The following is a 24,836-nucleotide window of genomic DNA, read 5'->3' as shown; positions in this document are numbered from 1 at the left end:
AACACTGGCGGTAGATTCACCTGCTCACTTTTGTTTCAAAAAAGGCAAGTGCCCAAAATATAAAAGTAAACATTAAAATCACCTGATCTTTCATAGGTTATTTTCAATGTGCATTTGCCATTCAGTCCTTGAACGACTGCCACTGAGGAAAGCACATAAATTTTGACAATATTTTAAAACCCAAAACATGCTTTGCTCGAAACAGAAGAAGATGGCTGAAACAGACAAGTCAGCGGTGAATGATTGTGTCCACTGAGTTAAGATGTACTCAGATGTGCACGCAAAACTCTTGTGTGGACAAGATGTCCTAATATGAGGAAAAGAAAGGGAATGACAGGAATAACTTGGCACTTCAACAGACCAATCCTAGGTATGTTTACTTGGTTGGAAGTAAGTCCCACTGATTTGAATGGGACTTCTTCTCTGGTAAGTTTGCCTAGGATTGCAGCCTGAGAGCATGAAATACCCTGATGCATTCAGTAAAAATATTTCATTTAAAACAAATGAATCCTGTGTATTTCGGGACAGTAAGATAATTCTCATGTGCAGAGCGTTGCACACATGAATCTACTTCTTCCACTGAATTTAACGGGGTCTGTGGATTGAAATGGGACATTATGAAAATCTATACTTATCAATTCCTGGTGCCTAACACTTCGCTGGTTGTAGGTCATGGTGCTTGCTATACTTTCTTGGTCCTGACAGCAGAAGACTATTTCTTTCTTGGTCCTGACAGCAGAAGACTATTTCCAGTCAAGCCCTCTTTAGCTAGTACTGCTGCCAACCTCTCTCATTTTCCCTTGATCATCGGCCTTGAAAACCAAGGCAATGGGTGGCCAGTGTGGCAGAAATATGACTGCCTGCAGGTCTGAAAGTATCCTCCTTATTCAGGAATAGAGAACCTGTGGCCTTTCAGATGTTGCTGGGCTGCAACTACCATCACCCTGTTCATGGGGCATGTTGGCTGGGGCTGATGGGAGTTGGAGTCCAACAACATCTGGAGATCTATGGTCAGGCCTGCCTTGTGTAATTTCAATTTACCATTCTATTACTGTCCAGCACAAATTATATTAAGCACAGGCAATGGAGTGGAGGAAAAAACCCTCCTACTTTATGCCAGCATTTAGCTAATTAGGGTACACTTTGTGGAAACTCATAAAGGCTTGCAGTCATTTCTGTTTGAGCTCTTTATCATTGCAATCCCTAACTGATGGACCGTACTAGGTCCTCTAGCAATCAAATGACAAGAGTCTTTGCCTCTTCTCTATCTGCCCCCTTTCTCTGTTCTCAGTGTTTGTTAGCGGTACATTTGAGCCTGCACAGTACAGTGGTAGCTCGGGTTACATACGCTTCAGGTTACAGACTCCACTAACCTAGAAATAGTGCTTCAGGTTAAGAACTTTGCTTCAGAATGAGAACAGAAATCGTGCTCTGGCGGCACGGCAGCAGCAGGAGGCCCCATTAGCGAAAGTGGTGCTTCAGGTTAAGAACAGTTTCAGGTTAAGAACAGACCTCCGGAACGAATTAAGTACTTAACCCGAGGTACCACTGTATCAGAAGAAAAGAGGGAGGGCTTAGGTTTGGGGTGTTAGCAGAATGGCTGGAATAAAGGTGATGGAGTCCAGAGAGAAAAGAAAGTGATAATAAACTTTACGGAGGTAAACTGAACAAAACAGTACTGTACTTAATATGAGGAGAAATAAGGCAGAGAAATAAGGCAGGAATTCAGGCTTACACAGGGGAAAATACCTTCAGAACCACTCTTCCCTCCAACTCCTCCAGCTGTCAAATCTCAACTGCCATCCTCACTGGCAGCTAACTCCCAATTGTCTAGAACCTCCAGTCAATCAGAGTCTGCCTTGCCCAATAACAGTATTAATCCCTTAAGTCACATACGGAATGGTCCCTGCTATTTCACTTCCAGCCGCTTCTGAACAGCAGATGACTCATTCCACGAAGGCTAGGGTCCCTTAAGTTGTCGAATCCAATGGTGTGCTTGCTGACAATTTAATTGTGTACCAGTGGGCTTTAAATCACAGCAGTTTTCATTAAATGTAACACACACGATGCAAATTCATTGTATGGACAGATAGTGAAAGCTGAATTACTCACAGGAGGTTGTCCTCTCACAAAACCTCAGAGTAGTAACCCCTTCAGTGTGTAGCATGCTGTATGTCTTGGAGCTGTGTTCTTTAGCCTTGGGTCCCCAAATGTTGCTAGACTGCTGCTCCCATCATCCCTAACCATTGACTAGCCTGGCTGTAGCTGGGGACCCAAGGTTGGGGACCCAAGGTTGAAGAACACGTCTCTTGGAGAATATGAAAACTGGTAATTTAGATAGTTCAGTCATTGGTGTTAGGGAAATACCTAATGACAACATTTAAATGTGTCAACTCAATTTCTGCCAATGGGAAGATTTGGAGACTCACAGTGGGCTTCCGTTTCCCCCTAAAATGTATTCGCAGTATGGAATTGTGTGTGTGAAATTCACTATGCCTTACCCACTGTTCAGCTTCCATTCCATTCAGCTGTAGTTGCCACACAGATTGCTTCCCCATAGGGAGAAGCAATAAAAACTCTCATAATCAAAGCAAGCAGTCCTTTGCACAGCCATATTTAATCCTGTGTTTTGTATGTCCTGGAGGGAAGGTACAACATGTTTTTGCAAGCAAAACATCAAAATCTCCATAGCAACATTTAAGTATACAATGAGATAAAAGTAAGAATGATGGGCACTTCTTGTTTTTGATGTTGCTCTCCTGGTTTTACTGCATCCATTAACAGTTTTTCCTCTTTGCACAGAGAATGGCTCCAAGTCTCTCTTCTACTGTAAGTTATACTGATCCCACATTAGAGCCTATAGAAACTGAACATTCAGCAATACGCCAGAAGATAGTAGATTCCCAATTCAAATGCTATGAGAGGATGAACAGGCAGCCTCCTTACAAGAAAAAAGGTAAGGAAAAGACAGATGCTTTAAAATTACTTTAATGCATTTCTGAAATACTACCATGAAAATACATAAAAATAACCTGTGTAAATACCCACAAAAGCAAATGGATATATCAGCTTCCAAAATGGGGGGGGGGGGAGGAGAGAGATTTGCTTTAGCTTTCCTACAACACCTCCGAGAACTTAATTTTGGAACTGAGCTGGATACATCCAGTGAAGCAAGATGTCTTCAAAACAGGCTTGTTGACGAAACCAAGTTGTCTGCTGGCTCTTGCTTCTCCACTAGCCTTTTAAGGAGTTGACATCATTAGTTCACCATGCATTACAGAGAACGTGGGTGGCAAACTTGCCAGATCATTACATTCCTGTGTTTTCTGTGTTTTTTTCCCCTCAGACCTGAGTTGTGGCAGGGTCTTTTTTTAAAAAAAGAAAGAAAATGCAACTGCAGCGCTTACCTTGCTGAGGGTGGACATGCAAAGTTTGTTGAATGTGGGCAGGAATGAAAGGACTACTGTGCCTTTAATTAAAAGCTTCCTCTTAGCAAGTTTTAACCCTGCTCAGCAGACTGCAACAATAAAATAAAATGCCTGGCATCTTGAAGGGATAGCAGCCGATCTGCTTCAGGCAACATCAGACTGCCTCAGGGAAAACTGCATTTCTGATTATTCTGAGGCATGTGGGGAAAAAGGAACCGCAAGAAGTGTGCTCTCTTTGGGCAGTTTAATTGTGCACCTATGCCAAAAGAAGGCCTTTGAGCTTGACCGTGTCAGTCATATCCCCGCTCTCACACTAAGGGCTTGACAGCAAGTCAGTTTCTTAGAAGTAAATACCACATAAAGGACTTGTTTCCATTTGTTGTGTGTAGAATAGAGATACTAGCTTCACACTCCCCTCACAGAGCTAGAGTTCCCACTCTTGTTGAACAATCAATCCCCATCTTTCAAAGCAACTCTGAGAATTTTAGCTCTGGGAGGAGAATAGGGCTCCCCCAAGAACTCTCCGCATCCTCGACAAACTACAGGCCCCAAGGTGTTTTGGGGGAAGGCCATTATAATAATTTTTTATAATAATAATTTATTATTTATACCCCACCCATCTGGCTGGGTTTGATACTGTTTTAAATGCTCAGTGCATTTTGAGCCAGGGAATGAACTCTGTGTAACTAGAAGTGACCATTTAGTTTTATTACATCACTGTCAATTTCAAATGCCACAATCAAGACTGCATTGCATAAAACTAAACTGAAGAGACTTTGTCAGATGGGGGGGAAAGCGTCAGAAAAACAGTGATTATTTTAATGAGACAAATAACTGGGGATAACAAATAAGAAGGTAATTCCTTCCCAAAATAACATTATATAGAAATAAACCTTGGTTTACTCTTTTTCATAAAACAAGAATAATATCCAGGGGAGGGGAGGGACAAATACTTATTTCCCCTGGGTGAGAAACTTGGTATAGTGTACTGAAAAATGCAACTGTTTCTCATTTTACAAAATGGCAAATGTTTGCAAAATTAAAAACAAGACCTCTAATGTATCCCACCCTGCCGTGTTTTCATTGCAGGTGGGTTCTCCTGCTGATCTTTCCCACTGATTTCATCTCATAGAAAATATATCCCAAAGTGGAGTGAAAACTGAGTATTTGTTGGAAAGAAAGATTATTTTCTGGGGAAGGGTGTTGTTAGATTCAAAACCACAGTGCTGTTATTGAAATGCTGTTAGGATTTATTAATAATCTGAACAAATATTTTAGAACCTCTGTATTTCTAAGGGGAATTCATATGCTTACACATAATGAGAAAAATGCACTTGGAAAAGGGAAAACTTAACACAACTACAAAGTTGTTTAAAAAAATTATTGTTGTTTTCAAGTACAACAGTATCTGCCTTGGAATGTTTGCTTGTCTACAAACAGAGAAGTTCAATTTTCTTCCTTAATCTTTGCCAAGTTTCTGTACCTTTTGTCATCGCCTAAAATCTACAAGCAGCCATTATTCTGACTGTTATGTTTCTTTATGAACTTTCAGAGAGGAGGCTGAGTTTCCTGCAATAAAAACAACAAAGAGCTTTATGGTACCTTGAAAACTAATAGATTTTATTATGGAATAAGCTTTAAAGGAGTAAAGTCAACTTCATCAGATGCATGAAGTATTACCCCCAGGTTACAGATAATTATGTAACATAGTTGAGAGAAGGGGGTTGTAAAACTGCATGAAGGAAATTATATGCAGAAAATACAGGCAGTGGCATTGATTTTATTTTGTTTATTTATATACCACCCTTCATTGAAAGACCACATTATTTACATAATTCACAGTGGTCATTCACAAAAGCAGGTGCTGATGATAACATGGTGATCCTGACATTGGTAAGCTTCTTGACACATAAAATGTAATAATAATAATAATAAAACTTTGTCACAGTTCAAACCACAAGTGATAACACTGAGCTTCTTGATGAATTGGGTTTCATGCTAGAGTCTCCGTTTTGTTGGAGTTTTTATATATCACAGCAGAATGCAGAAATAAATACCCTATCTACGTGAATCTAATGCGCCATTGAATCTAAAGCGTACCTCAATTTTCAAAACCTTGAAATCAAAAAAGTATTTGCTGGTGAGTGTAAATGTGCCATCCAATCTAATGCGCACCCTAATTTTTGCGACATAATTTGTCCAAAAAAGGTGTGCATTACCTTTGAGTAAATACGGTAGTCTGATAAGGCAGCTGGTTGAAAAGATAAATAAACCTAAGGCATATTAACCATAGTAAGCTCACATGGAGCCAGCATGGAGTCCAGAGGTTACCACTAACACATGCTATGAACTATCTGAACGTGGAGCAGAAAGAAGGAAAGCCCCCCAAAAGCAATTTAAATGTCAATAAGCCCAGGGGCGTAGGAAGGGGAGGAGGGGGGCGGTCCACCCCAGGTTCCATCATGGAGGAGGGTGACAAATTATCAAGGAACAATTACTGCCTTACTAGGGCGGTTCATAAAAAACTTTTTTTAAAAAAATGCCTGCTCCAAAGGTCTTATCTTACTACAGTAGGGATTATATAGCTATATATGAAATTTCATACTTATCAGTTACCCTCCATGAAAATAGCTGTTTACTTTTTCTATGTTGTGAAGGCTGAAATTTCTTTTTTTTTTTTAAATAATGTTTATTAAAATTTTCAAAAATACAGAAAGTAAAAAGTTAAAATACATTCAGAACCTTATTTTCATATATCCACTTTCTGGGACTCCCCCCTTCCCCCACCCCTATCATATTCCTGTTTCATATTGTTGGCTCCACAAGCTCTCAATTCTGATTAAAAACTTAATTTGTTTAGACCATTGTTCGAATTTAAAATTTCTACACTCCTCATCAATACCCTTAATAAAAAGCCAAAAGTTTCTTTCCCAGGGCCCACCCCATTTTTATTCCACAATTTCCCTTTTTTTTTTAATAATAAAGACTCCCCACATAATAAAAATATCAGAAATAAGAAATAAAAGATAGAATAGATGAAACAAAACCAGTTCAAAGAAAGAAATTGACAAGCCTTTGGATTTTAGTTCTCCCCCTCTGTCCCCGGTTTAATTTCCCCCTGACCACCAAACCATGTTATCCGCCTGGAATTCTTACAATCCATAAATCACCTATTTTCCCCCAACTCCTTGCTGGTTTTTTTTTTTTGTTTTGTTTTTTCCCTTACATAATTTATTTTTTAAAGCACTTAGCTTCAGATCTTTAATAAAGCTCCCCCCATTGTTCTTTCCAAATTGTAGTCCAGTTTCCTCTTGTTCCGCTGCTGAAACGTTCTAATTCAGAAGCTTAGTAAGTCTGCAGGGATTATTGTTATTCAGGAACAAAAACTTGCGTTCAGTCCCTTCCTTTCTTCAATAGAAAATTCTATTGTCTCCTTTAGCTGTACACCCTGTAGACAAAATATTATTTCCGTTTTGCAGCTTTCCCAGAAGATAACCAGTTCTATAAAATTCCAATGGTATTTTTCCACTTACAACCATCTTTGTAATGTCCCGAAACTCCTCTAGGGGGATTATTGTAACTTTGTTTTCTCTAGTCCAAAAGTCCGATTGTTATCCATGTTTTCGCCATTTTGTATCCAAGTTTTAAAAAGTTGTAGCAAATTGTAACAAATTTAGCCAGCAAAGTTCTCATAATAAAATCCTCTCTGCTTTCCGACTTTGACAGCTACTTTGACAGCTGTCAAAATCTCCGACTCTTTTCACCAGGCTCTCTCTTCAATCACCCCGGTTCCCAGGGGGGGGGTTACGTTTCTTCTCCCTCAATTCGTCCTCCAGCACAGTTCTTATAATTTCCCATCGTGGAATTCTTAGGTTTTATCAGCAATACAAATCTTTTTGGACCTTGGTTTCCCCGTCCTTGTCTTAGAAGGTTTACAATAGGGGGGGGGACTGACTTCCTTTTTGGATCCCCCCCCGCTCGTGTCCAAATCGAAAGGAAATTCTTTTTTTTTTCCTCCTTTTAAACCCAGTTTCCAAATTACTCACGGGTTGTTGTTAAAAAGTCCGAATTTTCAATGGAAGAAGTCAGCGCTCTCCGCCGGATGGCATGCGGCTGCGCTCGGCAGGGATAGCAGAGGACTCAAAGCACCACGCTTCTCCCCGGCACCCGATCCGTAGCCTTTAAAAAGGCTCCTTCACGAGTCGGGAGGGCGCTGACGGTGCCAGCCGAGTCTCCATGTCCACGGCCCTCGTGGCCGTGGTTTTTAAGGGTCCCCGCATCGCCGGTGCGGTAGGACCCAGCCCCTGCCGAGCAGGCTCCCTCCGGAGCTCGGAGGGAGTCCGCCATTCGGCGATGGCGCCAACCCGGAAGTCTGAAGGCTGAAATTTCAATTCAGTGGAGCACTTACTGTTCCCAACCCTAACCCTGCTGAAAGCCATCCAATTAGACTTTAATTTGATTTTGACATGTTTTTAGGAGGTAATTTAATTCTAGTTTGATTTTATACCAATGTTATACCAATGTTATGTTCTGATGTTAGCTGCCCTGAGCCCGAGGAGGGCGGGATATAAATAAAAGTTGTTTATTATTATTATTCCTTTGTAAGAAAATATGAAATAACGTAAAACCATTTTTGCAGGCAAAAAAAAATCAGTGGGGGGGTGACAAGAAATTTTCCGCACCGGGTACCACTTGACCTTCCTATGCCTCTGAATAAGCCATTAGTAAGGAGGAATCCGTGAGGGAAGAATAGATTGCCTTTCTCTCTGTCGCCCCCAACCGGGTCATGTAATTTATTGCAAGTGTTGTAGCTTTAATCCCAACACCTTTGAAGTTACAGGCATAGATACAACCTGTGTAACTACATCTCTAAGCTTTCGTGCATCTGATGAAGTGGACTCAGCCCCAAAGGTTCCAGCGTGAACTTGTCTTTCAGCCTAACCACCTCGTGAGATTGTTCGGTGGATGAAATTAGGCGTGCCCAAGTCATATTCTTGCAGTCTAACTACCTCACAGGGTTGAAGAGAGGATAAAAAACAGGTAATCCCCACGGGTGCTATCCTAACCTCTTTGGAGAAAAGGCAGGATACAACGTGAGAAGTACCAATGAGTAATATGTTGCTTCCAACACTAGCAGCACAAGAAGTTTCTGTGAATCTTACAAGCATTTAACAAAGAAAGATAAAAGAGAAGGCCAGTGGTTTCCCCACCACCACCACCTTTAAATAATACAGCTTGATTCTTTGTGAATTTCTAGGACTATTCTGTAACCGGACATGGGATGGATGGCTTTGTTGGGATGACACACCTGCTGGAGAATTTGCTGATCAAAATTGCCCTGATTATTTCCCAGACTTTGATCCAACTGGTAGAGTGTCTACTTTTATCTTCATTGAATGTGTTTAGCGTTTGAAAGTGAAAGGGGAATGGTATCCAAAATAATGGTGGTTTTATAACTTTTAAAAATTGACTGTGATACAGTCGTACCTTGGAACTCGAATGCCTTGGCTCCCGAACAAATCGGCTCCCAAACATTGCAAACCTGGAAGTGAGTGTTCCGGTTTTCGAACGTTCTTTTGAAAGCTGAATGTCTGACTGGGTTTTCGCAGCTTCCGGTTGGCTGCAGGAGCTTCCTGCAGCCAATCAGAATGCACGCTTCAGTTTTCGAATGTTTTGGAAATCAAACGGACTTCTGGAATAGATTCTGTTCAAATTCCAAGGTATGACTGTAATTTACATATATTCATAGCTTTTCTGAGATGCCTGCCTACCAACGCGGTGCCTGGGCAAAATCCTTTGCTTTACAGTATATTGTCTGACTTATCCATGCCTTCCCTTGAAACCAGCATAATGGAAGTGGCACGGTTTGTTTTTATATGCTGGCCTGCTTTTTATAATCATTCCATTTTTAGGCGTAGTGATCTGAACAGCAGCTGCTAAAGAGCTGGTTCATTTTTGTAAAATGCATGTCATTATTCCCAGGGTCTCTCTCCTATATTTTACAGTCCAAGACAGATTTTTTAAAAGTTATTGGAAGAACAGAAGCAAAAAAGAAAAAGAAAACTACTTTATTAAGTCACAGATGCCTATTTCCCCATATTGCTCCATGAGTGATTCATTGAGATACATATAACAAATTACATAGATTCTGGAACCTTTGACAAACATGTGGGTGTGGACAGATAGATGTGTGTAAAAAAAAAAAAAGTGAGAGTATGGAGTAGTGGTTAGAGTGTTAGGCTAGGACCTGGGAGACCAGGGTTCAAATCCCTGCTAAGCCATCAGATTCACTGGGCAACTTTGGGCTAGTCACAGTCTCTTAGCCCTAACCAACCTCACTGGGTTGTTCTGGGGATAAAATGGGAAGACAAACATGTATGCCACCCTGAGCTCCCTGAACAAAAAATGGACTACAAAAGTAATAAATAAATACATAGTGGTCAGCCAAATGTGCCAATCTGAAAATAGCATTTTAAGGGGAAAGTCTGTATGGTTTTTCAGTGTTGCTACTGGGTTGTTCTGTCTGGGGTCTCACATTCAGTGGGTAATGCACCAGCATATGTGCGTGGGAACGTCTGTGCCTCCACTGACGTAGCCTGAAATGCCAGCTGGGGGAGAGCAGGAATACTATGACCAAAAACAAATGAAATCAAGGATTTTGATTATTAGCAGTTCTGTAGAGCTGGACAGCAAATATGGTACCTTCTAGACGATTGGCCATGTTGGCTGGGGTTGATGGGAGTTGGAGTCCTAAAACATCTGGATGGCACCACAGTGGCTACCCCTAAAGTAGGGAATTTGTAACAGTTTCAACTTGTCATGCAGAAACTGAACCAAACCCCTCCCCCCAAAAAATACAACCATTGCAGATCCTACCAAAATCTTCTCGTGTGTGTGTGTGTGTGTGTGAGAGAGAGAGAGAGAGAGAGAGAGAGAGAGAAATTTGATTCAGTTTTGCATTTCAAGCTGGACTTACCAAATTTGCATTTTTAAAAAAACATTGAGCAAACCAAAACACAGCTATTCTTTGAAATTCTCACTCATCCAAATCTTACAGAGGAGTAAAAGTACAGTGGACCCTCTGGATACGAATGTAATTCATTCACCCTGAAAAATCCGTAAGCAGAGGCGCTGCTTCTGTCCACGTGCATGGCGCGATAGAACGCTTCTGCGCATGCACACGCGGCGAAACCCGGAAGAATACACTTCTGGGTTTGCCGCATTCACAACCTGAAAGTTAAGTGACCCAAATGTAATGTAACCCGAGGGTCTACTGTATACAAAAATGCATGTACTGTGGTAAGGTATGCCTACAGGAATGTGTATATTAGTGAAAATAACATTCAAGAATGTATTATGTATGGGGAAATGGTTTTGCAAAAATAAGAATATTAGGCAAAATTGCATATAAAAACGTATACAGTGGTACCTCAGGTTACATACGCTTCAGGTTACAGACTCCGCTAACCCAGAAATAGTGCTTCAGGTTAAGAACTTTGCTTCAGGATGAGAACAGAAATCGTGCTCCGGCGGCACAGCAGCAGGAGGCCCCATTAGCTAAAGTGGTGCTTCAGGTTAAGAACAGTTTCAGGTTAAGAACGGACCTCCAGAACAAATTAAGTTCTTAACCCGAGGTACCACTGTATATTAGAAGAAATTAGCACTAAAATACTGACAAGTTTTCATGAGGACTTAAAAAAAGGAAACTGGTGTAGAAATGTGGAGAACTGAACATAAGATTGGTAAAATGAGAAACATTTTACCCATCCCTAACTCCCCATACACACCTGTGGATGAATAGATAGATAGATAGATGATAGATATTTATTTTAGATCATTGTCAGCATTGTCCTTCTTTTTAGTTTAGTAACACTTATTTAGATTCTGGGGTCTACATGTATTATGCATTTATCAATTACAAAGCATTTTTCAATGCCTTACACTTTTCCATGCCCATGTGCACACATGTATTCTCTGTTCCCCTGCCTTTTGTCCATTTGGCACTCTTCCCTTCCCTCCCCGGCCTGCTCGTTAACTTTTCTTTCAAACGGAGAGGCTTCTCTGCAGGTCCGTTTATCAGGTTTCACAGGCACAGATCACAGTTGTTGGGCAAGTTAGCGTATAGCTAGAAATGGACTTCACAGGTGACTGATCTTCACTGGAAGATTTAATCAAAAGTGGGTGAATCGAGGAAACTTGAAGTTGACGGCAAGCCAGCCCTTGCTGATGGAGGTAGTCATCGCTTGATGGTGCAGGTTTCACTGTACTGAAGAAATGTGTTAGGCACTCTTCAACTCCAATTTGTTCGTGCTCTGGAAAAAAAATCATAGATTTCAGGACGTGTGTTTCTATGGTTTCCTGCTTTTCATAACTAAAAACTTTTCAGGGCATTCTCCATCACAGCTTGGATGTGCTATGTGTTAAATTAGTGAGATCTAGGGGCATTTTCAGGAACGCAGGTGGAGCTGTGGGTTAAACCACATAGCCTAGGACTTGCTGATCAGAAGGTTGGCGGCCACGACGGGGTGATCTCCCGTTGCTCTTTCTCTGCTCCTGCCAACCTAGCAGTTCGAAAGCACATCAAAGTGCAAGTAGATAAATAGGCACCGCTCCGGCGGGAAGGTAAACAGCATTTCCGTGCGCTGCTCTGGTTCACCAGAAGCGGCTTTGTCATGCTGGCCACATGACTCGGAAGTTGTACGCCGGCTCCCTCAGCCAGTAAAGCGAGATGAGTGCCGCAACCCCAGAGTCGGCCACAACTGGACCTAACGGTCAGGGGTCCCTTTACTCCCAAAGCAGTCAAAGTTCAAGGCTGCAACATCATGCCCTTTATTGCCTAGTCCTGGTATAGACCCACGACCTCCTTTCCCACAGAAGAAACAACAACAATATTAGAAGTAGACAGTTTAATACAAATACACATACTGCCCCCACCAGACTTCCTTTCTACACAGTGTATTGGGACAAATCTTCCATACTGAGGCAGTTAAAGTTATCATATAGCTCCTTATTATAGTGCTACAGAGCAGAGGGTTGTCAGGAAAAATTTCGTCTGATTGATTATCCTTGCTCATTGCCAGTGAGACAGACTTGTTGAAGAGGGTCTGGGGAAAAGAGATATACTGCTTAGGCTTCATAATTACTAGACCAAAGATTTTCTCCCTCCCTCTTCCACCCACCCCCTGGAGTCACAGGCATTTTCAAAGTGGCTGGAGCAATATACCTCTCCAGCCATTGGAAGAGGAAAAAATATATGTTGTTAATGTAATGATCCCTTGGATAACAGCACAAGGACATTTAGGTGAAATGTTGGTACATTCTGTTCTATCACATAGTCACCTTTAATCTCTGTTTAAGACTTCAGATGCTTTCCAGCCCTAGATAGTATCTGGCAACAGATGCGATGGAGGAGATAGGAGGAAAGCAAGTCTAGGATGATCTGCAAGTTAAATTGATAGGCAGCCGAAAGACAATGTTCTTTTCACTTCTTGTGTTTTGCTTGGGCACGTATTCGCATTTGAACACTGGATCCGCAGAGCCGTTGTGCTGAAGCTGTAGTTAATCCAAAAGACTTTTCCTTTGGACTGCTTGGAGTGTGCTTATTCCAAGTGTTTCTATATAAAGTTGTGTTCCTGGTCATAGGGAGAGAACACGTCTCCCTCAGTTTTTGGCTCGCTTCTTTCGTTAAAAGCGGAGGATACGGTCATGAAAATGAAATGAAACCAACCCAGTTTTTAGGCGGATATAGTCAAGGGGGGGGGGGGAATGATAGAATCAAACAATTCTGCCGAAACTTGAACTGCTCTTAATAGGTTAGGTAGTAAAAAAATAAAATAAATAATAAACAATAGGTTAGTTAGTTGGTGTGACTGCTGGATAGTGTTATGTGTGGTGTTGCAATGTGCTGCTCTCACAATTCCCGTTGAAATCGATGTGATCTGTAAAGATGAGCAAAGCTACGTAAATACTTAGACTCATGAAATTATGAGAGTGTAAAGAACCCAAAGGCATTTTTTTAAAAAGCTATTAAAGTTACACACTCCCACTCCACCCGCACTCATAAATTTCCTAGAAAATAACCCAATGTGTTTCATTTATTTATTTTATTTATTCGTTTATTATGCTTGTATCCTCCCTCAACTCCAAGGAGCTCCAAGTGGCGTTGATGGTTTTCCTTTCCTATTAAGATTGGTTAAGCTAAGAGAGAGTGACTGGCTCACGGTCACTGAGTAAGCTTCATGTGCCAGTGGCAGCTTGAACCTAGGTCTTCCCAATTCTTAGAACTAGAATCGTTCTAGTTCTTAGAACTAGAATCGTTAAGCCATATGTCTTATATTTTCTGCTTGGTTAGGTATACAAGACAGGACACATAGTCATAACACAGATCTCGGCGCTATAAAACCGTCAGCAGTTAACGCAGATTATCAACCAAAAAAGCAAATTTAAAAATATTAAATATTAAAATACTATTTAAATGTTATATACCAAAAACTTTTCCAAGAACACTGGCCCACCAGAGCTCTGGGCCTTGTTCTGTGTGCCTACAGAGCAAAAAAATACTAGATGAATTTCTGTTCTGGGAGTATTTTAATAAATAGTTCCGACTATTTTAATAAATAGTCCTGGGGAATCAAATGGAGTGGCTTAGTATTCAGGATGCATTCATTGCCTACATTATATGTATTAAACTCAAATGTCAATTGCATATTATGATTTCTGAGGGAAATCAGGACCCATCTACCTTACAATTTCATACGGTGCTTGTTACTACGGTTATTAAATACTTATTTCTAAGGTTATATTATACTAGTTCCTTTATGCAGAAACAGCCCTTATCTGCTTCAATAGCTTTCAACAGCCGGGATTGTGAGAATAATTCCACCCCCTCCCAGCGCCGTATTTCCTCACCCACCTCCTCTTAATTCTTTTAAGTTAATATATAGATGGCATTTAACACTTGTAAGACTCAGTTATATAGATAAAGTATCCTCTTCGGCATGCTGGATAGGGTGCAAGGTAATTGGCACAACTTTTCATATGTGATGGACATGTGAATTAGTGCAACCATTTTGGGAAAGGGTCTTTACAGAAATAAGCAAAATCAAGAACCAAGATGTAATCTATGCCTAGGTTTATTAACAATCTTCAAAGTTACCCAAATTATTAGACAAGGAACTTCTCTCTTTTCTTTTGGCAGCAGCACAATTACCTATAGCAAAAAATGAAAAGATTTGATTGCCTATATATCACAAGACGGAAACAGAACGTATGGACAATTGCTTTATCTGAGAAACTAAGAGATTCCATGCCTTGAATGACATATCCGATACAGATGAAATATGGCACCCCTTTATAAAATACTCAAATGGACGTCCTAATGTCTGGCACCCAGCAACCTACACATATAGATTTATGGGACAATTTGACACATTAGTCTTCTGGGGGGTTTTTTGGGGGGGAGGTGGGAAGGGGCTAAATCAATTAGGTAGTTAATGCTTTTTCTTGAAAATTAACACACTATTTATAAAATCAAAAATCGAAGAAAAGGAATAAATAGATCGGCTTTATTTTCAATATCACCTAAAATTATTGAAATGTGCCAGAGCTAACATGGTTTGGTGTCTGGGCGTAGGGTTCTGGTATGAATTACAAACTCTTGCCTTTTTAATTCACAGAAACAGCAACAAAATACTGTGACAAGACTGGAACCTGGTTCCGGCATCCTGAAAGTAATCGTACCTGGTCCAACTATACACGGTGCAATTCTTTCACAAATGAAAAGCGTAAGGTAAGCTTCTAAAGTTTGATGCAACGGCTGCCACTATCCAAATTTGACTCCTACACATTTGCTGCCTACAATTTAGGATGCAATATAAAATAGTGCTAGCCCCTTCCCTATGTTTCAGATGACATAGGCCTCAGGGACACATTCTACGCACTAGGTAGCTATTGTTTAAAATTAAAGTGGGTACTTAATTGTGGATGCCAAGGGCAAATCCCTGTAGTATCCCGGCAGAGAGAGTTTTGAGCAAGCCCACTCTATTTTTCTCAGCTTTGGTATATGCCGAGTGTGGGGAGGGGGGTTGTTTTGTAATGTAGCCCATTTCTCAACTTTGCAATCCCTACGATAAGAGATGGTAAATTTACACACCTGATCAAAATAATCTCTTGTCACATTGGCACTGATGCTGCACATTTTCCTGCAAATTAAAACAACGTTGTTTACCAAAGCAACATGGCCATATAGCTCCGTGCTGCCATTTTGCAACTGAAGATCAAATTGCTTATCTGGTTTATTTCAGCTGTTGAGTAGACCAGTTGAGTAGACCCATAACAGGGGCCCACTGTTCGTCTTGCCATTTGCAGCTCCCTGGATCACCTGCTGATTAATCCAACCCTGCTGATAACATCATTGTAGTTATTATAAGGTATGAAAAAGCTGGCAATGGCAGTAGATAGAGCAGAATTTTGCCAAAGGGCTACAAGTTTCCACCACTGAGCACCACTTCATGTGGGAGGAAGCACCAAGGCGATCAGCATGTGCTAGACAAGTCTATCTGCTCAGTAGCCATGTATCTACATAGCACTGTGTGTTAGGGTAGCAGCTCCAGGATCTCTGCCGCCACCTAGTGCCAGCCTCCAGAATGGCACTCAGCAGTTGAAGCTTGTTGCCCATCACTGGATAGGGAATAATCCTTCCCATGCCCCCCTTTTTTTCCCATTCTGTAAACTTGTAGGCTGCTTTTGGTTAGAGGACTTTTCCATTTTGTTTGTGACATTTAGACCCAGCTGTGGCCTAATAGTCAGCACATAATTCTGTGGAAAAGTCTAATTAGATTGATAAATATGGCTTTTAATATTCTAATGAAATCTGTATCCCTTTGTAAGAAGAAGTAATGATATTCTATTCTCGGTGAGAACTCTGGCAATCATTTATCCTAAATGCAGAGACAAATAAAATAGAAATGATGTGCAGTAGAGCATCAAAGTAGTCCAGGCATCTGAAACCAACTGCAATTTATCCGGGGGCGGGGGGGAGGAGAAAAAAAGAGAGCGATCCCTTTGTAGAAAAATCATTTCTGTTTCTGCTGTGGTTTTTAATTATTTTGTTTCAATGAGAGTAGCTGAAACAAATTCTTCCAGCTTCAACATGGTTATATGAAGAATAACTAGAGTCCCAGTAGTTGTCAGGCATCTCCCCCCCCCCCCCCGCACTGCCCCCAAAGTACCTTGAGTGAAGCAGGAAGCATTTTCCTCGGTTCACTGGGCTTCATGATGAGCCACATCATCCTTCAAAAGCGTACCGTGCTTATAGCTATCAGTACCATACTATAGGGGTTTATTTTAGTAATATAAAGTTTGTATGTTTTGATCCATTTCCTTCCAAAATGTTAAAGAATTCTATAACAATTCATGATGGGATAAGGCTCAGAAATGAATATGAAGGGACGTTTTCTTCCTGACCCATGACTACATATGGCCTTATAGCTCTTTAACTAAATCTATGTACATTTAAATCTTCAACACATGGAGGGACGTCAACTTTAGCATTTTTCAAATGAGAATATACATATCTAATATCTATGTCGCAAAAGGATGTCTAAGCAAACAAAAATATTGCCATTTGTTGCTTCTCTTTAAATTTCAGATGGTATTCATCCTTTACTATATGACTATAGTAGGACATGCTTTGTCTATAACCTCCCTGTTGATTTCCTTGGGAATCTTCTTCCATTTCAAGTAAGTATTCTTTTCTTTCTTTTCTTCAATGACTTCTTTCTTCAATGACAGTAACCAGTCATCCTCAGTTCCATGCAGTGCAACAATTCGCTCATCAGCCTACAGTGACTAGAAATAACCTTATTCAAATTCCATTTTGTTCCATCTCACTGAAGGTACAGCACCATTCGTACCTGTAATTATGCAAAAAAATTCAAAACAGATAAATTCTGATGTGCTATTCTGTGTAACTGAAGATTGCCTACTGCTTTCCTTACCAAAGTAGATCTACAGCGCCACCCTGTGCATGTTTACTTGGAAGTAAATCCCACTGTACTCTGTAGGACATACTTCCAGGTTACATATGTCTAGCTCAAATAAATTATCTTACCTGTTGTAAACTGCACAAGCAGAATGGAGACACAATGAACCTAGAACTTCCCCCGCTCCCCACACCTCCTTCTCTTGCAAGTCTGGTAGGAGGACTTTGACAGTGTTTCTTTTCAGTTTCTCTGAATCTCAGTTTGCCATGCTGCCTGGATCAGGAATCGTGTTTTATTCCTAACAATGATTAGTTTCAAAATAATCCATTCTGAAATAATTTGTTATGAAGCTTACTGGTTTGGAATGAATTGCTATTCCTTGTTCCAACAGACACAACAAGCCAAGATTCAAGGAAACTGAAATTAAACGCTGCCCAAATCCTCCTCCCAGCTGCAAAAGAGGAAGAGAGGGGAGAGTACTTGAGCCCAAAAGTCTCAGTTCTGTTTCACTAAACCATGGTTTTGTGTGATGTACAGATGCAACCGGCCATTCCATTCGTGCACAACATGGAATGCTGTTATAGTGCTTCAGTTTATTATTCTTAAATAATTCTCTCCTGCTCCAAATGAGGGCTAAATAAAAATGTCTCCTCCAAATTCACTAGCCTATCTGCAGGTATCTAATTTGTGTGGAGCATTTCAGTGATTTGAGGAGGGGAAAATTCACTGCAGTGTTCAGGGGCTACTCACCCATGGCTGCAGGCATGGTGTTTTCTTCTTAATGTTTTCAACAACAACAACAACAACAACAACAACAACAACAACATTTTACTGCCTCCACAAACAGCATACAGTCCTAAACGTGGGGCTTATTTTGATCATTAGGCTAAAAGGTGGCTCACTGCTTGTCTGCTGAGTTTGCTCCTCTGATGAAACTTGCTTCATAGTTTGTGAGAATAATAGTCTGGATATTTGTACATTCCAGACTTGCCTCTGTCTCTCCACCTTCTGGTAAGCAACTGCAATTCACCTGCTCAGAAGCTAGTGTTACATTTCCTCCCACCTGGTGAACCACTTCTGGTATATTCCTGTTCATGCTTTCTGCAGTCATTACAGAAACAGAAATGATTGGCCTGAGCATGAATAAGAAAGGACATGGGTATGTGCCCCAATAGTCTGTTTACAGAAATAGGAAGCAGGGGATAGAATTAAATGGTCATAATGGAAGGAAGTCAGCAGCTTTTATTTAGTGTACTGAAGGATCTGCAATCAGGATTGAGCAGTGAGTTGCCAAGTTGGGTGGGACAGGGTGGGTACCCTAAATTATTTAGGCTAGCAACTTCCAATGCAGGTTGTAAAGAACTTCATAAGGAACTCTTCACACTGGGATGAATGGGCAACAAAATAGCAGGTGAAATTCAATGTAAGCAATTCTATCACTTTGTCCACATTCTAGTATACATGTAGGAGCTTTTTTTGGTTTTTCTACTATCCCAACTACTGATGGCCAGTTCAAACATACAATAGCACTGCTGTTCTCTGTGTCAATGAGTCTAGTGATTTAATGACACAATAATTTGTGATTAGTTCAAGTAAAATTTTGGCTTTGGAGTGTGGAAATCTTGAAAAATAGGTCACTTCCTTGATTATGTTGGCCACAATCAAGCAGGAAATAAGTCTCTCATTCTTGTGGGATCCAAGAAGGAATAGAAACCATGCACAATATGAATACAAATCTCCCTGACATCCAGGGAAATTCCAGGTTAAAATTCCTTGCTTAGTTGATTACCCATTCCTACGGCATTATGTAATTTCCATCTAAGTGTTCTGAAGAACATCTCCTCATTTGCTGTTTGCAATTTGTATGTACACAAAAATGTCACTTGGTATCGGGGCACCTTTCTGCCTGTAGCGTACAGTTTGAGCCTATAGGGCTCAGACAGAAAGCAGGTTTGAGAGGTCCTTTTAAGTGTGATTTGGAAAGCATGCATCTTTAAGCAAAGTGTTTGGCTCCCATGGGTTCATTGCCAGCCATGGGTTTCCAACTGCCTGTAGCCAGATTGCATTCTTCAGAAAAAAAACTTGCCAGCATGTGCTTGTTAAAAAGTGACATAAGAATCAAAACACTAATTTACAATTTGTGGTGCGTATCTTTCAGGAGCCTCAGCTGTCAAAGGATAACACTGCACAAGAATTTGTTTCTTTCTTATGTTCTTAACTCTGTGTTTACACTCGCCCACCTCATTGCAGTAGTGTCTGATCGAAACCTGGTAAAAAAGGATCCGGTAAGTATTCTTTCCTTTACATTGCTAGGTGGAGAATCTGTTACAAACAGGAGGGTTTTGAACGCTTGGGTCTGAAAGCTAAGAGGACAAATGTCTTGCCATCACAAAATCTTCCTTTAAAGTAAGATCCTAGATTATTGTTCAGGGGGAAATTTCATGTTGCAAAGAACGTTGGGCTGATCCACAAAACAGCCTTGTATCAAATTTATCCAATTCCATAACTCCTCACAAACCTCTAATGTCACTGTAACACCCCTTATGGAGTACATTTTCCTTAGGATGTGCCCCATGTTGTTGTTGGTGAAATGTATGGGACATGGGTGAGAGACTGATTTCTCTGGTGTTGGCCCATATTCTTATTTGTCTTGCAAAAAGAGCCACATAAGGTCATGGTCATCTGCAGGAATTTTAGTGGTTCAGAAAGGAGAAAGAACACCTTCAATACAACCCGATCCAATGCCTATCTGCTTCCACTTAAGTCCCACTCAGTTCAACGCAGCTTACTCCTAGGTAACTGTGCATAGGATTGCAGCCTTAGACTACAATCCTCTGTCCATTGGACTTCTGAGTAGATATCTGGTACCACTATCTATGCCACACATGTCTGCTATTATGTAAGTTTGCTACTTAGTGCTCTACGCACTCAGTTCCCTTTGCCTCTTGACACATTCCCTTATAGGATAAAGCTGTTAGGTGTCTCATTTTTCCTAAGCCCTTAGTTTAAGCCAACAAATGTTTGTACATCTTTGTTAATGCACAGACCGGTGATTCATATTACATTTACTAGAGGTCCATTTGTATCTCTGCATGCATTAAGCTACAGAAAATGTTATGTTTTAGGAGACATTTTCCTCCATTGAGAATTCTCTAAAAGCATATTGCATTTGTTCCCAGTACCATGTTTCCACTTTTATGCAAAGAGTTGGATCAAAGTACTTTTGATATCTGAAGATAAATATGCAAGGTAAAATTGAAGATATGCAAGGTGAAATGTGGTTTCATTGTGAGAACCTTTTGTAAATTGCTTGAGGAGCCTCTTGGGCCTGCAAAGTGGGGTATAAATATTCTAAATAAAGAGAATAATGTCAGGCCTCTGGCAGTAAATGGCACTTTAGGAAGGCAATTATTTCTGGATATATGTAAAAAAAAAAAATCTAAAAGACCTTCTCCAGATGACCTATTTATTAGCATTCATCCTGATTCACTTGCATAGAGTTTACACAGCAGTTAGATTGCTTCCAGTATTTATTGAGCATTCACCTTAATTTACTTTTGGGGTGTTTCTACATCTTCCTATCAATCCCTGGCATCTCCAGTTAAAAAGATCAGGTAGTGCGGTGAGGTGGATCACTTTGCCCTGAGAGCCAGCCAGTGGGCCAGATATTTAACTCTCCCACCCTCTTGTGAGTAAAGTTTGACAGGTTGGTGAGACCACCCTCCTGCCAATTAGCTGATGCCATTATGACATGGTTGTTGAGACTTGCAAAGTGCTGTACAAGGGACCTGGCACAGGGCTTTGCAGCTGCCACCAATCAGCACCTCATAGAATCATACAATTGTAGAGTTGAAAGGGACCCCAAGGTCTCCTGCAACCTCCTGCAGTTCAGCAGTCTCTACTAAAGCATCCATGACAGGTGCTCATCCAACCTCTGCTTAAAAACTGTCAAGGAAGGAAAGTCCACCACCTCTTTTGGGAGTCAATTCCACTGTCAAATAGCTCTTACTGTCAGAAAGTTCTTGATGTTTAGTCAGAATCTGCTTTCTTGTAACTTGAATCCATTGGTTTGGGTTCTACCCTCTGGAGCAGGCGAAAACAAGCTTGCTCCATCCTCCATGTGACAGCCCTTTAGATATTTGAAGATGGCTATCGTATCTCATCCCAGTCTCCCCTTTACTAGGCTAAACATACCCAATTCCCTCAAACATTCCTCATAAGGCTGGGTTTCCAGACTCTTTATGATCCCACATTTGATATCACGTAGGGCAGATGGAGGCCTAGCAGGCCTCTTGAGACCCACATGCTAGAGGTTCTCCACCACTGCCCTAGAGAGCAACTGCTAGTCAGAGAACTGGGCTAGATGGAGTAATAATCTGACTAGATATATCATGTAGCTCCCTGGGTTTCTAAGACATAGCTTTGTTCTTTTTCCATATTTTATTTATTTGATTTTCTGATAACATTCCACATCAACAAAGCATCAACAAAAATGATACAACAAAGAAAAATCTTTCCTTTCAAAGATTTTAAATAATCGACAAAAAAATCAGAAAACATTCATTGACTACTTCTCCTTTCCTTCTATGGTTCCTTTTAGCCCCTCTTTTCCTCATGCTTTCTTAGTTCACCTCGTCTATTGTGACCACTTTTATATACTTTATTTATGTCTTACTCTGCTGAAAAAGTTACCATCCTGCTAGGTAAATTTTTTGCTTATAGTACTTTTCCATATATTCTGTTAATAGTATCCAGTGTTCTTTATATCTTACATCGTTTTGATTTCTTATTCTAGTGGTCATCCCTGCTAACTCTGCACATTCTAACAGTTTAATATGCCAGTCTTCTTTTCTTGGCACTTTATCTGTTTTCCATTTTGGTGCTAATAATATGCAGTCAGCTGTTGTAGCATATAGAAACAAATTTCTTTCTCTTTTGGAAACTTCTGTAGTTATTAACCCCAACAGTAGTGCTACTGGGTTTTTAACAAAAGATTTTTTAAACATATTTTAAGTTCAGTATAAATCATTTCCCAATAATTTTTAATTATGCTACATGACCACCACATGTGGTAGAAGCTTCCTTCTGTTGTTTTACACTTCTAACAGTTACCTTTTATTGAGTTTGACATTTTTGCTAATCTGTTGGGTGTCAGATACCACCTATGCTGCATCTTCAGAAACTTTTCTCTTAACGTATAGCATGCCGTAAAACTTATATTTACTTTCCACAGTTGTTCCCATAGTATAAAATCTATATTGTGTCCAACGTCCCTAGCCCAACTTATCATTGTAGATTTTACTGTTTCCTCCATAGTCTCCTACTCAAGTAATAAATTATACATTTTTGATAATATTTAGGCCTTGGATCTTAATATCTTCAAACTGCGAAGTCTTTCCAGCAAAACTGTATCTTTTGTCTAACTTAAATTTTGCCCTTAACTGGTAATAACTTAACCAATCTGTCATTTGGACTTTTATCTCTTCATATTCTTTCAGTTTGTATTCCTCCCCAATGAGATTTAGAAGATCTCTATATGTACTCTAGTTTGTTTCTGTGTTAATTTTTTTCCTTGAGAGGACTTCTGTTGGTGATAACCACAGCAGTGTTTTTCTTTCTAATAGGTTTTTATATATATTTTATAGAGGTTTTTTCTGATTATATGGTTTGAGAAGCTCATATATATAATTGCCTTTCCATACCATAGGCACGCATGCCATCCAAATTTTAAATCATGCCATCCAAATAAAATGTAGTCATCAATTTAAAATTTGAGACATAGCTTTGTTAATCCACAAGGAAGAGCCTAAAGCTCAGAGCATGTTATAAATTTCAGGCAAATATGATGGATTGCATCATTTCTCTGTTCCCACCCCTGCCAAAGAAGAGCAGTAATACATTGGTCAATTGATATACATTACCTTGAGTGAGCTTTGGACAGTCTTTCAGCCCAACCTACCTCACAGGGTTGTTGTGAGGATAAAATAGGTAGCGGGAGAACCATGTACACCACTTTGAGCTCCTTAGAGGAAAGAAATAGAAATGTAAGAAATTAAATAAAATAACGATAGGAATGGCAGGTAGACGTTGATAACAAATGAGCTCATCATTACAATTAGTATGTCATTGTAGCTCAATTCTAATGGAGTTTTTTGTACAAAGAGGTGAGAAGGAGAGGACAGAGAGAAAGCACTGCAGTTTGTTCTGTTAAAGTGCAAAGAGAAATTCCTGTGTAATTTATGGAACAAAAGACAAAATTGATTTTTCTCTATTACCTGAGGGTGCAGCTGAAATGATTACACAGACGAGAAAGGGAAAGGATAGTGCTGTACAGACGGAAATATGTACTTCCATTTTTGTTTGTTTTTACTAGGTAAATGTTCACTTTTTCCAATTGAAATTCAGCAGGAAACATTTGTTATATTGCCTCACAATGCCTTCGAGAACGTTTTTTTTTTTTTAAAAAAAACCTTTTCTCATAGCAAGGCTGAATTCTAGGCCTTTGAAAGTAAACTGGAGATCTCAGTCTGAACTTCGTTTTTACTTCAGTGATTTAAAAACACTATGGTCTTCTCCCTCCCCACCACCAACACAACACTGGATGTAGCTGAAGCCAAACATCTTGCAAGGAGCTTGTTGCAATTTCTAAAGGGCAGCCAGGGCCACCTCAAATACCTGAATAATTCAGGTGTGAATTTCTGACATAGTGCTGACCTGCAGTCTATTGGCAGAGACCTTCAGCAGACAGGGCTGAGATGTGACCTTACTCTATCTTGAGAAATAGACAGGCATCTATAATAGATCACGGTGTACCTAGATTTTCCTCAGAGAAAGATAAAAAGAAGTTAAAGGTAACTGAAATTGATAGGTTTTCAGACCAAGCTAGCCACAGCTAAGTCCTACCATGACCAGTGGAACAAATAGGTACACCAGTTTGGATATCCTGATCAATGGAAGAGGTCTTGTTGGTAGTGCCACTGCCCTCAGAGATCTGTGGGGAGTGCTGTAGCCCTCATCTGCAGGGGAGGCAGTAAAAGAGCTTTCTCTGTGGCAGCCCCAAAGCAGTAAATTTCTTCCCCAATAGAGGTGCATGTGACTATCTCTGTCCAGAGAGGGGTGCAACTGGGCCACCAGCCAAAGCTGATGGAAAGCACTCGGTAACCTGAGCCAAGCAACAGCAGAGGATCCAGGAATGCCCTCAAGTTTCATACTCACTCCTTTAGGGGGAGTGGGTAACCCCATCAAAAGGAGACCACCTCCCATCTATCCGGTGTAGGGAACCACCCACTAACAGTGCCTGTGTCTTATCTGGATTGAGCTTCAGTTTGTTGACTCTTGTCTAGTTCATTACCGAAACAAGACAAGGGTCCAGCACATCCACTGCCTCACCTGTAGATGAAAAGGAGAAGTAGGTCTGTGTGTCATC

At 40.4% G+C, this 24,836-nt stretch overlaps 1 protein-coding gene across 4 annotated transcripts in view; it reads left to right on the top strand.

Annotated features, from left to right (window-relative positions):
* The window catches only part of CALCR (calcitonin receptor), a 144,958-nt gene that overhangs the window by 74,565 nt on the left and 45,557 nt on the right, over window positions 1-24,836 (top strand). For all 4 annotated transcript variants that reach the window (XM_080975643.1, XM_080975644.1, XM_080975645.1 and 1 more), the window contains 5 exons: window positions 2,803-2,956; window positions 8,686-8,796; window positions 15,104-15,216; window positions 17,077-17,168; window positions 19,569-19,695. In XM_080975643.1, coding sequence (XP_080831769.1) covers window positions 2,803-2,956; window positions 8,686-8,796; window positions 15,104-15,216; window positions 17,077-17,168; window positions 19,569-19,695 — 597 coding nt within the window. The remainder of the gene's footprint in view (window positions 1-2,802; window positions 2,957-8,685; window positions 8,797-15,103; window positions 15,217-17,076; window positions 17,169-19,568; window positions 19,696-24,836) is intronic.

This window comes from Podarcis pityusensis (genome assembly GCF_964106645.2).
Source record: "Podarcis pityusensis genome assembly, chromosome: 12".
Classification (NCBI taxonomy): domain Eukaryota; kingdom Metazoa; phylum Chordata; class Lepidosauria; order Squamata; family Lacertidae; genus Podarcis; species Podarcis pityusensis.
Note: the sequence above shows the minus strand (reverse complement) of the source record. Positions and strands in the feature narration are given on the sequence as shown.